Source organism: Zootermopsis nevadensis, unplaced genomic scaffold, assembly GCF_977971745.1.
Source record: "Zootermopsis nevadensis isolate Lab colony 2312 unplaced genomic scaffold, Znev_1.0 Znev_ptg000061l, whole genome shotgun sequence".
Lineage (NCBI taxonomy): Eukaryota > Metazoa > Arthropoda > Insecta > Blattodea > Termopsidae > Zootermopsis > Zootermopsis nevadensis.
In genome coordinates this window covers 2311608-2328133 of record NW_028259192.1, presented here as the reverse complement: position 1 = coordinate 2328133, position 16526 = coordinate 2311608, and the positions used below count along the sequence as shown (strand labels likewise).

Below are 16526 nucleotides of genomic sequence, written 5' to 3'. Positions count from 1 at the left end.
CCCCATTGGTCAAATTTAGATTCTTTGAATGCAATTGGTTGAAGAATATGTCAATAAAGATGGCACCGAGTATGTCGTAGTTAGGAGTCTTTATGTCATAAAATATACGTAAAATATATTTAATTTATTGTTTTGAACCTACTTAATACTTCGGTACCTTAAATATGAATTTGGGTATGTCAAATACACATGGCAACGGTCTTTTGTATGCTGGCTTCAATCAAGACCAAGGTATGTTGGCAGTCGTGTGTCACATTGGTTTGCAATTTTGACGGTTAATGTTCTGCATATAGAACAATTTCTGCATAATGTATTTGTGTGTATTACAGCATTGTGAAATTGTAAACATTTTAAGGTTGTTTTGCCTGCGGAATGGAAAATGGTTTTCGTGTCTACAATTGCGATCCTTTGAAGGAGAAAGAACGACAAGATTTTGCAGAAGGAGGTTTGAGCTATGTTGAAATGCTCTTTCGATGCAATTATCTGGCCCTTGTTGGCGGGGGACCAAAACCAATGTATCCACCGAATAGAGGTAATAAACTTATGTAGTCATCACCTCGAATATTACAACTTGAGGTCAGTGAAATATTGCCTCATTAGAACTGTAAGTAGCATAAGATTACTTTCAAGGCATGATAGGAATTGAGTGCCACTGCAAGACACTGACATGAACGCATGATGTAATAAATTAATTATAATCACACCAGAAATTTCTATATGATTCCGATAAGGACATACACATAAAGGCCACCTGTAAATTAACTTTTGTAATTTCCATTTTACTGTGCATAATCATGTTTTCAGTTGATTCTTTGCTAAATAATGTCAGCAATTAGGAACACATCGGATCATTTAATGCTAAATATGTTACTGTAATCAGCTTTTTACTTTGTTGGAAGTTGAGTGACAGAATATTTCTAGAGTATGACTTATTTCATAGTAATTGTGCTCATACCACTTGAAAGAACCAAATGTGTAGAATAAAGCTTTATAGCCATTCGTAATTAAATATGCTATTTTCTTTCTGTTTCCTTCTTAGTACTTTTGAGACTATTAAACAAAAATTTCTTAATATCTTAATGTTATTATTCATCAAGACTGTGTCAATGCTAGGTGGATACCAGTGTTTTGAAGAAACATTGGTGCCTTGTGGTTTTCAAACACTTCTACTTATAGCACATGTAACATTGATATGCACTGTTATAGCACACTTGGCAACACTGGCCTTCTTTTGACATCTCACAAATTATTCAAGTCATGTTTAAAGGGAAAAGAGGATTCATAAGATACAGTTTCAGTAGTTTGTGTCCTCTTCTAGATTCTTTCTTTAATGTGTTTACTTTTTATTCTTAAATAATTTAAAGTTTTTAGAAAATATATGTAAGTTATTTAAAACATTTCTGTACATATCAAAGTTACTTAAAAATATGTGGTGTTTTATATGATAAGTTGGTAAAGTGATGTTGGGTGAGGGAAAACTAACGAAACATGTATGAATCAGTTGGCCTGATTAAAGGTACTATCCTAGCATTTGCCTGAGAGACAGAAGAAAACTATGAGAATCTTCAGGATATCTAGTTTCTAGGGAGAAATTTAAAACCAGGATCTCTCATATATGAAGAAAAAGTACTAACCACTTGGTCACAATGTTCAGTTAGAAAGTTTTTAAAGTCTGTGTGTTACATTCAATGTTTGTATTTCCTAGTGATTAATTCAGGTGCCTACCAAATGAAATAAACTGATATTTGTTGAGCCACACTAATTCACAAAACAATCAAAGGTGATGTCTTCATTTGCACTTGTTTTTCTTAACTTTCAGTTATGGTATGGGATGACTTGAAGAAGACACCGGTGATCGCATTGGAATTCAATGCCCCTGTTCGAGGTGTACGGTTAAGACGTGATAGGATAGTGGTTGTGTTAGAGGGTGTTATTAAAGTATACACGTTCACCCAAGCACCTCAGCAGCTTCATGTGTTTGAAACAAACCCCAATCCTAAAGGTAAGAGTTCTAATGTAGCAGACAATCAGTTATAGTGATCTCGTTTCTTCTGATGCTGGTTCAGGACTTGGCCACGTGACATGTGTTCTCTCTCTCTGGTAAAGTAAGATTCTGTGAATTTAGGAAATGCTGTATCCTAATTGTTTGTATCTAGTTAAATTGCAAGTTCAATCTGTGATTAGGGATTCAAATCCAGGAGCATGGAAGCCATTGAAGGTTGAATAACAGACTTCATAATTCAAGGTTTCCGTGAAGTATTCTAATCACTTTATGAAGTAGATTATGAAATTGTATACAGGTCATATTGTTTGTCACCAACAAGTAGTCCCTCAATTGTGTTTCAGGTTTGTGTGTACTATGTCCAAATAGCAACAATTCTTTACTGGCATTCCCTGGACGGAAGACAGGACACGTTCAAGTTGTTGACCTAGCGAACACGGAGAGGGCACCTCTTGACATAGTGGCACATGAAGCAGCACTTAGCTGCATAGCACTCAATTTACAAGGAACACGCCTTGCCACTGCATCAGAGAAGGTTTGGTTTTGACGGATTAATTTTCATATTAGTTGATAATGAAACCAGCCTTTCATGATTTTAATAATGTGACATGCACTGGGCATCAAGCAGCAAATTAGGTATAGTAAAATGAACATTTGCTTTTATGCGATTCTGTCTTGCATCAGCATTGTGTTTGGGCCTTGTTTCTTGTAAAACTTGTCCGTTGTCTTCGTTCCGGTATGCAGGTAGCCCTCGATTTACGCTGGGGATGCGTTCCTGGACGAACCTGCATAAACGGAATCGGCATAAATTGAAACTCTTTTATAATGTAAATCAGTGGGAAGACATGTGTTCCCAGCACCCAAACATTGACGAGTAATATAATGGCATTACATATAAAGCTCTGAAATAACGTAAATAAAATAAAGGGAATTTAAAAAATATATTTTATACACTCACAATCGGCAATTTGTTCGTCCCCGCGATTGAATGCGATTCTTTCATGTGATTTGTGTGTACAGTCATCTCTGCTGTTATGCGATAAGTGCATTCATGTAAGACGCCGACCTGTAGAAAATCGCGTCGTAAAAATAACTCCGGTACCTCCGCAGAGATTAAATTAGCCCTTTGAAAGTTTAAAGCGCCAGGAATGAAATTGCACAAGAGCAAACTCGCATATGCAAAAGTTTTCATTTCACAAACAGCTTTTACCTATTCATTGATCTCATTGGAGAAAATTCGCGTTAATGAAACACGTAATTACAGAGATGACTATATTTATAATTTTTGTTCAAAATCGGCGATGTAAGAATTACGATTTAGTATAAGAATCAGTGCGAGATACATCGTAAAACGTTATAAATAATGGTAATTTTTTTTCTTCACTCTTTGACTTTCTGGTTTCAAAATCGGCGTTATTCTGAATCGGCGAAAATTGAACAGGCTCAAATCGAGGGCTACCCGTATAAGCACTGATGGGGCATTGAGTCAGAAGCTCCATGTATTCATGATCTTGACGTTAGGAGTCCATTAGTTAGCTTTGCATAGTGGATATGATTATGATAGAAAAAACATTCCAGATGGCTTTGCGAGGAATTTTCTCCTCACTCCATGGCTGAACCTTCATTTTCCCCTTCTTTTTCAGTTCTCAGGTATTCATGTTACCTTCATAGATTTTCCAGCTATCAGACTTCAGGTCATACTAAAATAGTTTGTAAAGGGACTGCAGAACTATTTGTATTGCCAGTGGAAGGTGTGTTGTGAAGTGGAAATGAGGTATTTTAAAAGTTACATTCTGTAACAGTTTTTAATTAAGTATACCTGTAGCACATCCACGTACTAAGGCGAAACAAGAAAAATATCCATATTCAAAGTTCGTTAAAGCAAAAGGAATGCCTGTTATGATATGTTTCAGCTGTTGTATTTTTGTGTTTCAATAATCCCTTGCCAACATTGTTTTGCTAAGTGCAGCTATAAAGTGTCCATGGTTTTCTGCTTCTGTCCTGTTTTTCCAAATGCAATATTTGATGTTACTTATCTAACTAACTAGATGGCTTACCGAACCCGACGGTTCATCACCGAATTAACCAAAGCCTTCCACCGGACCCTGTCCTGGGCCAACAAAATCCAGTCTCCTTCAACTCCTATCTCCCATAGATCCCGCCTGACATTATCCTCCCATCTACGTCTAGGTCTCCCCAGAGGTCTCTTCCCCTCAGGCTTCCCAAATAGTGGACCCAACCAACCAGATGGCTTACGGAACCCGACGGTTCATCACCGAATTAACCAAAGCCCTCCACCGGACCCTGTCCTGGGCCAACAAAATCCAGTCTCCTTCAACTCCTATCTCCCATAGATCCCACCCGACATTATATTCCCATCTATGTCTAGGTCTCCCCAGCGGTCTCTTCCCCTCAGGCTTCCCGACCAATACCCTGTGCACTGCAGCTTTTAATTTGTGTACACAGAGGAAAAGTTGGTGACTTCAGAACCAAAATATTAGTGGGGCAATGCTGTAATGACATTGGAAACCGTTTTCATAGCTTCCAGATTACTGTTGTGTAACTTTTTGAATGCTTCAAGGGCCAATCCTTGTCTGTCACGTTTATTAGCAAAAATGAGATCATGGGTCGCATGTATATGCAGGCGTGTGTGTACCCATAGCAGTATTTTTATTTGTGGCTAAAATTGTGACATAAAGTGAAATAAATGCGTTACCTTGTTTTGTTTTCATACAGGGAACTTTAATTCGTGTATTCGACACATCCTCAGGTTCTATGATCAATGAATTACGGAGAGGAGCCAACACTGCGAACATTTACTGGTGAGAAGTTATTTTACTTGTTAGTGTTATTTGTTAATGATGAAAATTAGAAAATTACTTGATTATGGCTTCTATTCAGCGTTCTGTGATCTGAAATCAATGTTTGTAAGACGTCTGAAAAACAGCTTGTTGTATAATGACAATTATATTGTTTACAGTATAAATTTCAATAATGATTCATCGTGGCTCTGCGTCTCCAGTGATCATGGCACTGTGCATGTGTTTGCCGTTGAGGACCAGAAACTGAATAGACAATCCAGGTACTGCCATTAGCTCCTGTGACCCAGAGAGCAGATACACGTCAAGGCTCCGAAGGAAATCTGTCGGAATATTACAGAGGAGATTTTGAAAACTCATTACGAACTTAATTTTAAAGTTATAAGCAGAGTTATTTGATGGTTAAATGATCAATTATATTTCACTCACAGAAGTGTAAGCTTGTGATGTCACCTGTTCGTCTGTAAGGTTTGATAGGAGGAACATGTTACGTTCCTGTACCACAAAATGCCTACATCTGGAAACATAATAAAAGGTTAGATGTTTTGTCTTGTAATGTTCTTATGAGATTGTAAATTAATATAACAAGTTAGGAAGTGTGCACATAGCATAAAAGTCCTGGTATAACCATTATTATTGTCTTTAGATTTTCTATTTGTGAATACATTTTTATAAGTAGCAGTGACGTCAGAGTTGTCCGGGGTCAGTGATCTTTGTCCAAGGGGTTTGGTGCCTTTCTGGCTGAATCACGATGTTATCACACAATTCTGCCATATAGTTGTATGGTGGGGTGTCAGGATGGGGATTCCCCCATACATTTTAAAGGCCCCTCTGTGTACAAAAATGCACATAAGTCTTCATGTAAAGTGCCAGTTAGTGCTGTGCAATTTTAGCAAAAATATTTTTTACATGCTAACAAATTTTAATAAAATTTCCGCGTTGTCAGGTTTCATGAAAATCTGCTCAGAGATTCTCAAGATTCCTGTAAGTTTATTAATCCAATGTCCTGATACCAAGCTTGACCAGTGAACTTCCATAAATTTAAAAGAACCTGTGGACTTAGGACTCGGAGCTTTCGCAAAAAATTTATGCTTGGACTGAAATAGAATTTTATGAGCTAGTCCTGTTATATCTACACTTTATGTGCTTGTGATTTACGTACTTCAGGCAGACAACAGAACTTCACTTTTGTTTAGTTTTCTTCCGTGTTAGCACAGTTCTTATAACAAAATGTCTCTCAGTCAGCTGCAGTACTGTAGAAATGTTGGCTTAACATTTGATGTTACGCATTTCAAAAATGGCCCTCTTTCATCTGAATTCCATAACATTACAGTTCAGTCTCTTTCACTGTATTTCTGATTCAGCACTTGTCTGATCTTGGAATAAAGGCTGTTTTTGTTTTTTTTTAAATAATCATTGAATTCAGTAGTGTGCTGTTTTTAGGCTTCAAAATAATTACATGTAGCTTACAATTTCTTTGGGCATTTTAATTCTAACATAATCCAGCACGTAGGGAGGGGTCGTTTTCCTCTCCCCTCTTTGTTATACTTTTCTTGGCTTGCAGAAATGCGAGTGGTGTATGTATTTTTTGTCATTCCGTCTAGTTGGTGACTAACAGGGTATTTTGGGATAAGTCTTTCTTTACTTTTTGCCTTTCATTTTAACGTGCATATTTTCTTTTAGATTTTAATGTTTCATTACATGTGTCCAGTATTACATTTCTAACAGTTTTGCTGGATTGGGAGAGATTTATTAATTTTGCATTCATACAATCCAGAACTTTTTCAGTAGAATCTCTGTTAATTTGAAAATAGTAGCTGTTGTTTTGTTGTGTATAGGTTTATGAAAGGTGACTTTTTTTATTACCCCTTCCAATGTACATAAGAAACCATCACGCTTACTTTGTTTGGAGTTATAACCTTTGGATGTGTTGATTCGTTTAACATTTGAGGGGAATATTGTTTAAATGGCGATGTTCTTAGTCTTTCTACGTATCTACATTAGAAAAATTGATTTCTTGAAATTATTAACATATGAATTATGAGGTAAATTTTTTTTATCAATTTTGAGGGGCCCTGGCCCAAGGAATTAATGTTTTTGTTATCCAAAAAAATGTATAAGTGTGTTCTTAAATTTAGTGATAGTATCTCCACAGCCTAATATCAAGCTTTAATTTTAATGTGTAATTTTTTTTTTCACACAAATAATTTGTTGTGAAATTAGGATAATTTTATGCACTCTGCATGCTAAATCCATCATTGAAAAGCATAATTTGTTTCGATCTCATGGCACTCTTGCATGTGGAAGTAATAATTTATAATGGATGTATTTTTTTTAAATTCTGGTTGAAGACCGTGGTAGTGTTTACAAGTGCTCTGCGAGCAGTTGCAAATAATCATATGATGGCACCACAAATCAGAACTTATTGATATTTGTATAGTGTCACAGAATCACCCTGTAATTATGTGTGGTGACAACATACAACAGATATGAAAAGGTTTGATCACAATTGTGATGGTTATTGCCTTGAATAAAAAGTATCCTCGAGATGGAAGCGTTAAGTAGTCATGTATAATTGATGTGAAATTGAATGGAATTTGGGAGTTGGATCAGTGTGCCATCACAAACAGATGTGTCTGCTCTTTCGTGAAGATGTGGTGAGTCTGTGAGTAATGAAAATAATTCATGTTGGAAGTAATTATTAATCGAACTAATGATGTAACATGTTACAAGATGAAGATTTCCGTCTTCTGGATTGTTGCACTGTGTAGTCTGGTTGATGTTAACCAACGTTTCAGAGGTCATACTACCTCCGTCATCAGAGTATGAAGATTTCTGTCTTCTGGGTTGTTGCGCTGTGTAGTCTGGTCGATGTTAACCAACGTTTCAGAGGTCATACTGCCTCCGTCATCGCCCTGATGACGGAGGCAGTATGACCTCTGAAACGTTGGTAAACATCTACCAGACTGCACAGCGCAACAACCCAGAAGACAGAAATCTTCATACTCATCGCCCTGATGACGGAGGCAGAATGACCTCTGAAACGTTGGTAAACATCGACCAGACTGCACAGCGCAACAACCCAGAAGACAGAAATCTTCATACTCTGATGACGGAGGCAGTATGACCTCTGAAACGTTGGTTAACATCGACCAGACTGCACAGCGCAACAACCCAGAAGACAGAAATCTTCATACTCTGATGATGGAGGCAGTGAGACCTCTAAAACGTTGGTAAACATCGACCAGACTGCACAGCGCAACAACCCAGAAGACGGAAATCTTCATACTCTGATGACGGAGGCAGTAAGACCTCTAAAACGTTGGTAAACATCGACCAGACTGCACAGCGCAACAACCCAGAAGACGGAAATCTTCATACTCTGATGACGGAGGCAGTATGACCTCTAAAACGTTGGTAAACATCGACCAGACTGCACAGCGCAACAACCCAGAAGACAGAAATCTTCATACTCTGATGACGGAGGCAGTAAGACCTCTAAAACGTTGGTAAACATCGACCAGACTGCACAGCGCAACAACCCAGAAGACGGAAATCTTCATACTCTGATGACGGAGGCAGTAAGACCTCTAAAACGTTGGTAAACATCGACCAGACTGCACAGCGCAACAACCCAGAAGACGGAAATCTTCATACTCTGATGACGGAGGCAGTAAGACCTCTAAAACGTTGGTAAACATCGACCAGACTGCACAGCGCAACAACCCAGAAGACAGAAATCTTCATACTCTGATGACGGAGGCAGTAAGACCTCTAAAACGTTGGTAAACATCGACCAGACTGCACAGCGCAACAACCCAGAAGACGGAAATCTTCATACTCTGATGACGGAGGCAGTAAGACCTCTAAAACGTTGGTAAACATCGACCAGACTGCACAGCGCAACAACCCAGAAGACGGAAATCTTCATACTCTGATGACGGAGGCAGTAAGACCTCTAAAACGTTGGTAAACATCGACCAGACTGCACAGCGCAACAACCCAGAAGACGGAAATCTTCATACTCTGATGACGGAGGCAGTAAGACCTCTAAAACGTTGGTAAACATCGACCAGACTGCACAGCGCAACAACCCAGAAGACGGAAATCTTCATACTCTGATGACGGAGGCAGTAAGACCTCTAAAACGTTGGTAAACATCGACCAGACTGCACAGCGCAACAACCCAGAAGACGGAAATCTTCATACTCTGATGACGGAGGCAGTAAGACCTCTAAAACGTTGGTAAACATCGACCAGACTGCACAGCGCAACAACCCAGAAGACGGAAATCTTCATACTCTGATGACGGAGGCAGTAAGACCTCTAAAACGTTGGTAAACATCGACCAGACTGCACAGCGCAACAACCCAGAAGACGGAAATCTTCATACTCTGATGACGGAGGCAGTAAGACCTCTAAAACGTTGGTAAACATCGACCAGACTGCACAGCGCAACAACCCAGAAGACAGAAATCTTCATACTCTGATGACGGAGGCAGTAAGACCTCTAAAACGTTGGTAAACATCGACCAGACTGCACAGCGCAACAACCCAGAAGACAGAAATCTTCATACTCTGATGACGGAGGCAGTAAGACCTCTAAAACGTTGGTAAACATCGACCAGACTGCACAACGCAACAACCCAGAAGACAGAAATCTTCATACTCTGATGACGGAGGCAGTAAGACCTCTAAAACGTTGGTAAACATCGACCAGACTGCACAACGCAACAACCCAGAAGACGGAAATCTTCATACTCTGATGACGGAGGCAGTAAGACCTCTAAAACGTTGGTAAACATCGACCAGACTGCACAGCGCAACAACCCAGAAGACAGAAATCTTCATACTCTGATGACGGAGGCAGTAAGACCTCTAAAACGTTGGTAAACATCGACCAGACTGCACAGCGCAACAACCCAGAAGACAGAAATCTTCATACTCTGATGACGGAGGCAGTAAGACCTCTAAAACGTTGGTAAACATCGACCAGACTGCACAACGCAACAACCCAGAAGACAGAAATCTTCATACTCTGATGACGGAGGCAGTAAGACCTCTAAAACGTTGGTAAACATCGACCAGACTGCACAGCGCAACAACCCAGAAGACGGAAATCTTCATACTGGCCGCTGTGAAAACCTCAAATCTTACGTGTTACAAGATCATTTCTTAGTTGTATTTTGTTTTGAAAATACCGCATTGTTGTAGCATCTTGTTATTTTTTTTTAATGGAGGATTGTTATAGGATTGAAACAAAAAGGCAGGTAGGTGATGGCTGAAAGTGTTTTGTTTGGTGAATCATTGACTTTAATCCAGTCAATCAACCATGTACATCAATGCACCTGTTGTTATCAGTAACTAGAGCTACAGTGGTTCTGTGGATTTGAGCGTGGAGCCGTTTCTCCAACAGAGGCAAGCACCACCAAGAACCACTGTTGCAATGTTTGCCTACGCTACTGGGAGAGCAGAACCCGCCAGGGCTGGAGATGGGTGCTTGATGTCGATGACCCCTGTGTAAGGGCCATTATGTTTTGCATCACTTATACTAGTGCTGAAGGACCGGGTAAAAATTCTGTGGCAGAAAGGATGGTGGCCTATTTAACTTGACTGTACCATGGCAATATGATAAATGGTGGGGGGGGGGGGTTATTATTATCTTTCAGAACATATCGTACGCTTGCTGAGCTTGTTAAATATTAGTAATGCAAAGGTTGCCCAAATTTAATGTTATTACTGACATTCTGAGTACATGAGGTGTGAGACGTGTTGCCATACTGAGTGCTTCCGATGGTGCTGAGGGATTAAATAATGAAGATGGTTGTCGTCTGGGATGTTGCACAATGCAGTCTGGTGGATATTAATGACAGAGACAGTAAGCTTTTCTGAAATGCTGGTCAATATCTATCAGACTACACAGTGTAACATCCCACAAGACAGCCATCTTAATATTCATTACTATGACGATCTGATATCTTACTAGGTTAACTAACCTAACCTGCGCAGTATGTCATTTGAAAGAGAATATGTTGCGGTGTCCTGTGTTTGTTGTAAGTTGTGTTATTTGTTTCAGCCTTGCATCTGCTACTTTCCTACCAAAATATTTCAGTTCAAGTTGGAGCTTTTGCAAGTTCCAGGTTCCAGGAGGGCCACAGTGTATGTGTGCCTTCGGAGCCGATAACAACTCCGTAATAGGTAAGTCTCAATTCTTGTACCCATTTTCCAAGCTTATGACTCCCAAAAAAAGAATTATGAATTGGAAAAGGTGTTGAAGGAAGTGGTCATGGCCTGATTTAAGGGAATATTCTGGTATTTACATGGAGAGACTGAGGAAACCCATGAAAAACCTGTCAATGTAGCTGATCGCTGTGTCAAAATTTGAACCGGGGACCTCCCACATACGCAACAGAAGAGCTAATGACTCAGCTACAATAATTGGTTTCATCTAAATTATATCCTTTCTCAAAATTTGGTCTGTGGATGACACAAAGTAATGCATTCTTGAATGTACTGCAGGTGTTTGCCTTGTTTAAATGTTTGTCATTTTTGTATATTGTATCTTCTCAGTCACTCTGTGTATGGAATGCAGATTGTTTCTCATGAAGCTGTGTCGTTGTATGTTATTTCTTTGACAGTGATATGTGCAGATGGCAGTTACTACAAGTTCATGTTTAACAACAAGGGAGAAGGCTCACGTGACGTGTATGCTCAGTTTCTGGAGATGACAGATGACAAGATGTAGCACACGAGAGTGTTCAGGCGGACAGGCAACATGATGGAACAGAACAGGATGTTCCCTTCCCTTCTGCCCACCTATCCTGGTTGTCCTCTGCGTGTTGCCATGAGGGAGAAGTGCAGGTATTGGTAGCGTTGGCGAGTCTTCGGCCGCTCGTCTGGTATAGACCTGAGGTATGCCAGCGCACTATGGAAATTTCTCTTTGCGTTCAGTGTTATAGTTGGCAAGACGTTGCTTTTATAATTGAAACACGTTAAATGTGTGTATATAGTGATATTACTCAATATGAACGGCAGATATTCCAAATTAAAAATTTAATCTGCTGTGAATCAGTAGATAGTTTTATCATGTTTGGTAGAGTTGTGATACTGTGATTAAAACATGTAGGTGTTAATTTTATTTTAACAGGTTAATTTTCATCTTGTTCTTTATTGTACTGAAGAAGAGTAAATTATTCTAATTAATTTTTCTATACAAGGTAAATCTCCCATGACACATCTGCTATAGAAAATTGGGCACTTAAATTCAGACCTAGATTTATGGTTAGTGTTTAGTGATGTTTAAGGGTGTAATTTCTTCATTTATGTGAATTAAATATATGTAGCTTTCAAGTTGAACATGCATCACATTTAAACATTTGGTGAAGTTTGTGGTTAAATCATATAGAAAGATCAGATTTTAATATATATTGAAATTATAATTATTTAATAAAATAGTTACATACCATTAAGTCATAATATGCAACTTTATATATGTAGGTATATAAGGATGTAAAATTGAAAGGCAATGGAATTTCGTTGAGTACAATGTTAGAATTTATGCACATACGCTATAAAATCACTTTTTTTTCTTTTCAAATTTAGTCTACTTTTTAGATATATACTGTTTCTTAAGTTTGATGGTGGACCAATTATTATTGAAAGTTATACATTTAATAGCTTAGAATGGCTTAACTTTACGTGACTTGTTTGTATATTTCGTATTAAAATGTGGTGACCTGATTTTGGACACAGAACTCCCAGGTGCATGTAATTTGTTCTTGGGTTAGTAATGATAAAAGACTGAAAAATGTGAGGATCATTGTGAATAGTGAAATAAGATTCAAGTGGAATAAGTTGTGCATCCATAGCAAGTGTATCTTGATTCTGGTATATTGTTAGAAACCTAAACAGATGCGAACATAAGTTAGTTTTATATTTATATCTGATGGTGTTTAAGTAATGAAGTCCTATTGTGGAATATTTTAAGGCACCATTTGACAGTGAGCACTGAAGAAGAACATGTCACACACATCCTGACTTAGAATATCAGTGTTACTTACTTTGATACGTCTGCTGTTAATTATGTACAGTTAATTCCAGATACTTAATAATATTTGTGTTTTTAATATTATTAAAATGGTAGGTCATTTATGATACAGTAAAATTAATTTTAGATATTGCCAACTAAACATGTGAGCAGAGCATGTTTTGGAGGTTCTCAGTTCAGATCCCAGGTGGGGACCACATTTCCTGACAGGTTTTTTTATGTGGTTATCTTCGGTTTATCCTAGCGAATGCTAGGATGGTTTGTTAGATTTGTCTACGACTGCTTTCACCCACATTCTTACTGATTCATCTTTCATAATTTCTTTTACCATATTTAATTTGACTCTACGTAAACACAGCAGTTCATGCTGTATTATAAAATAGCCAAATAAACAAATAGCAATATTACTTTCAAAATTGTAGTTGTTTTATAATTTAACATTAATAATATGAGACAACAGTTTTGGATTCCATACCCTCAGTACTCTGTATCAGTGTTTCTCAACTTAGACTGTTCTGCAAACCAGTAAAATATCTAAATTCTCATCTGTGGGCTGTCAAAAGTATTTAGGTATACGTATATATTAAATTCTTAAATAAACTGAATAGAAGTTTTATTAACATCTTTTTTAGTTTGTTTCGTTTATCACCAAATCAAAACAAATCTACATTAAGAAATTGCGTTTAAAGGCATATAAATATTAAGCCAAAAGTGTATAATAAAAGCAAATGTATAAATTGAAGATAATCAGCATAATTGTTGTTCTTTCTCAGTCATTAGTTTTTTATCTTATTTGTTGTTATTTTTTTTTTAATCCTTGGAATCACATTTTCCTGACAATTTTAAGAAACAAAAGACATTTGGAGGAAAAAGGTTTTCAGACTAGTTGTTGAGAAATACTGCTGTTTTATCATATAAAATGGACAGATGCTGGAAGAAGGATATTTATTATATTCTCTTCTTCAGAATTATTTAACTCTTTACCCTTTCCGTCTAATGTTAGCACATGGTGTTTTATATTATATTGTCTTCCTGTTTTAAATTACATTTCATAGTTTTAGTAGGAAGAAGCAGGATCCTTTCAAATTTACAGCATTAGGAGGAGCAAACCCAAACTCCGTACTGATAACAACGTGTTCCTTATTCAGTGGTGTTAAAATCTTTCAAGGAATGTGTTTTCCATGTGTACTGTAATCTCATACTTTATGGAGCAAGCTTTCTGGTAGTTAGAGTAATTGTTTGAATGTAATGTTATATGGGCCGCCAACAATTTATAATGTGCTTACATCAGAGAGTACACCGTCTTCCAGCTTTTCACCAGAACATAACAACAATTTTAGTGACTTGCTTCAATTGTCATATGGCTGTTAGAAGAACGAAGCGTAAATGACAACAAATCTCAGGTTGGATTACAAAGAAACACAGGTAACGGCCATAATCGATTATCATGGTCATAATTTTACAACACCATTACATCAAGTCTTCAACGAGTTGAGAGAAAATTTGACTTGAAGATTTACTTCACATTACAAATCTATTTTTCAGGATGCTGTTTTCAGATGATGGCAGTCTTTACATATTGGCTGTGTTCTTGATATTCTGGAGATTTTATTGTTTCATATATAAGGCCTTGAACTGAATTTTGCATTTGAGTAATGCTTCATATTAGGGAGTTGCTGGGTTTAAATCTCAGCCCAGAGACTAGCTTTTGTGACAGGTTTTTCATTGTTTTCCTCAGTCTCTCCATGCAGATGCCAGAGTAGCACCTTAAATTAAGTCACAACCACATCCTTTCCATGTCATTATTCATTAAATATCTTCTTTTCTGATACTGCATAGTCTGAACTACTGACAGCATTGTTAAATAAACCTCAAACAACTTAATAAATATTTAAGGCTATAAATATGGAATCAGTGAAGATCTCCAAAATGCTGGCAATTGAGCCCACATCTGTATTATGCTATAGTCCAACAAAAGTAGATTCCACATTAGCATCAGATGTCTGTGAAGGCTTTAATCATCTTTAGTGTTGGTCTCTCTTGTATTCTCATTTTAGAGTTTTCTTTCACAAACTCCTTGCTTTGTATTTTTATATAGGCTTCTGTCAGGAATTGTGTGTTTAAGAACTCGAGGCTGCCTCAAAAAAGGGGAAGTGCATTTTCAGCCTTGACACACGTAAATTGTTGTAAAGATATGGCAGAGAAACCTGACAGTTTTGAAATAAAAATGTCTCAAACAAAAATTATTTTTTACCTAATGTTTGTAACAAAATGAGCTACTTTACCAATATCAAATCTAAAACTTCTTGACGATGGTGAAGAGTCAATTGACTTTACCAATAGCTTCTTGAGTTCTGGTTCAACTTTTGCTGTAGATTCCCAGCTGTAACAACATTTGATATGTAATCAAAGAGACAGATGCTTATACGATTCAAGCAAATAATTTATAATAATGAAACGCAAACGCTCGGCTACAGGTAACTGTAATATTGACAGGCAGGCTGCGTGGAGCTCCAAATAGTGCCCAACCTCCTTCTTTCGCTTGGCACCGAACCTGACCGTTACATGCTGTATGTCTGCTGTGTTTCTCATCACATGCAGGACACTTGGTTGAAGCCTCTGTCACAATCTTCCTTCTCTAAGCACATGTGAGGCAGCTTATTGAAATTAGTTGAGAGAACTCAAGCGAGGACTGTCATGCTATAAAAACAATAGAGCCTCCTCTGCATTTGTGTCAATGTTGGCTTTTTCAAAGCAAACATAATATGAAGTAATGATTATATGAGACCAGTATAAATCAGAATTAAGTTTTTGTTAATTTTGTACAAAGAGTGCATACGAGTCTTGTAATGAAAAGTGTAACACAGTATATACAAATTAAAATCATTATTTACCCTTCCTTAATTACAAAAGCTGTGAAAAGTTAATGTCTAAACATGAGGCCATGGATGAGTGAACAGTCTTTTATTTCAGTGCATTATTTCCACAAAGCAGCATATAAAACATATAACAAAATAAAAAATAATATGATTACGTATCTTCACTTAATTAAAGAATATACAGGCATACCTCATTTTATTGCGGGGGGGGGTGTTTTTTTTGTTTTTTTTTATTATTATTACAAATTGAAGGTTTGTGGCAACCCTGCGTCAAGCAAGTCCATCGCCGCCATATTTTCCAACAGCTTGTGCTCACTACGTGTCTCTGTGTCACATTTTGGTAATTCTTGCAATATATGCACTGGGAAACCAAAAAATATGTGCGACTCGCTTTATTGCGGTGGTCTGGAACCGAACCCGCAATATCTCCGAGGCATGCCTGTAACATGATTCAATGTTCTGAAATTTCAAATATATCTTATATGATCTTCCTCATGTCTGGCCCATTGTGTGGTTTATTGCAACAATACAAAATAATCCTCTGTTACTTCCTTTTCTATAGTTACTTCTTAGGAGAAGACTGGATTCTTTAGTTAGCTGAATATTGTTTTCATTAATTAGTCAAACATATTATTATTATAAAAAGTGGTTATTTGGTAAAAATGCGTCTCAGAAGTGTGATCCCAAGTGCTCTCAGACAGGAAAAGGGGGCCCTAGGACTGCTGTATTGAGGGGCCCCCTTACCCTGTTGCACCCCCCTTAATGTAACCATTAGCCTC

General features: G+C 37.6%; 1 protein-coding gene across 2 annotated transcripts; it reads left to right on the top strand.

Annotated features, from left to right (window-relative positions):
• Positions 1-34: 34 nt before the first annotated feature.
• Positions 35-15772, top strand: LOC110838114 (WD repeat domain phosphoinositide-interacting protein 3). 2 transcript variants are annotated; one of them, XM_022080994.2, is made up of 8 exons: positions 35-231; positions 356-532; positions 1820-2002; positions 2347-2537; positions 4739-4824; positions 4983-5084; positions 10898-11019; positions 11460-15772. In XM_022080994.2, exons 1-8 carry the CDS (start codon positions 165-167, stop codon positions 11564-11566), a joined length of 1035 nt encoding a protein of 344 aa, XP_021936686.1. In that variant the 5' UTR covers positions 35-164; the 3' UTR covers positions 11567-15772. The 2 variants fall into 2 exon arrangements, with proteins under 2 accessions (XP_021936686.1, XP_087196918.1); XM_087340792.1 differs by having other exon boundaries at positions 330-532.
• Positions 15773-16526: the final 754 nt, after the last annotated feature.

Coding starts and splice junctions, on each gene's coding strand:
- LOC110838114 (XM_022080994.2), top strand. CDS start 165: ATGAATTTGGGTATGTCAAATACACATGGCAACGGTCTTTTGTATGCT. Junction 4,825..4,982: donor AACACTGCGAACATTTACTG/GTGAGAAGTTAT, acceptor TATTGTTTACAG/TATAAATTTCAATAATGATT. Junction 11,020..11,459: donor CGATAACAACTCCGTAATAG/GTAAGTCTCAAT, acceptor TTTCTTTGACAG/TGATATGTGCAGATGGCAGT.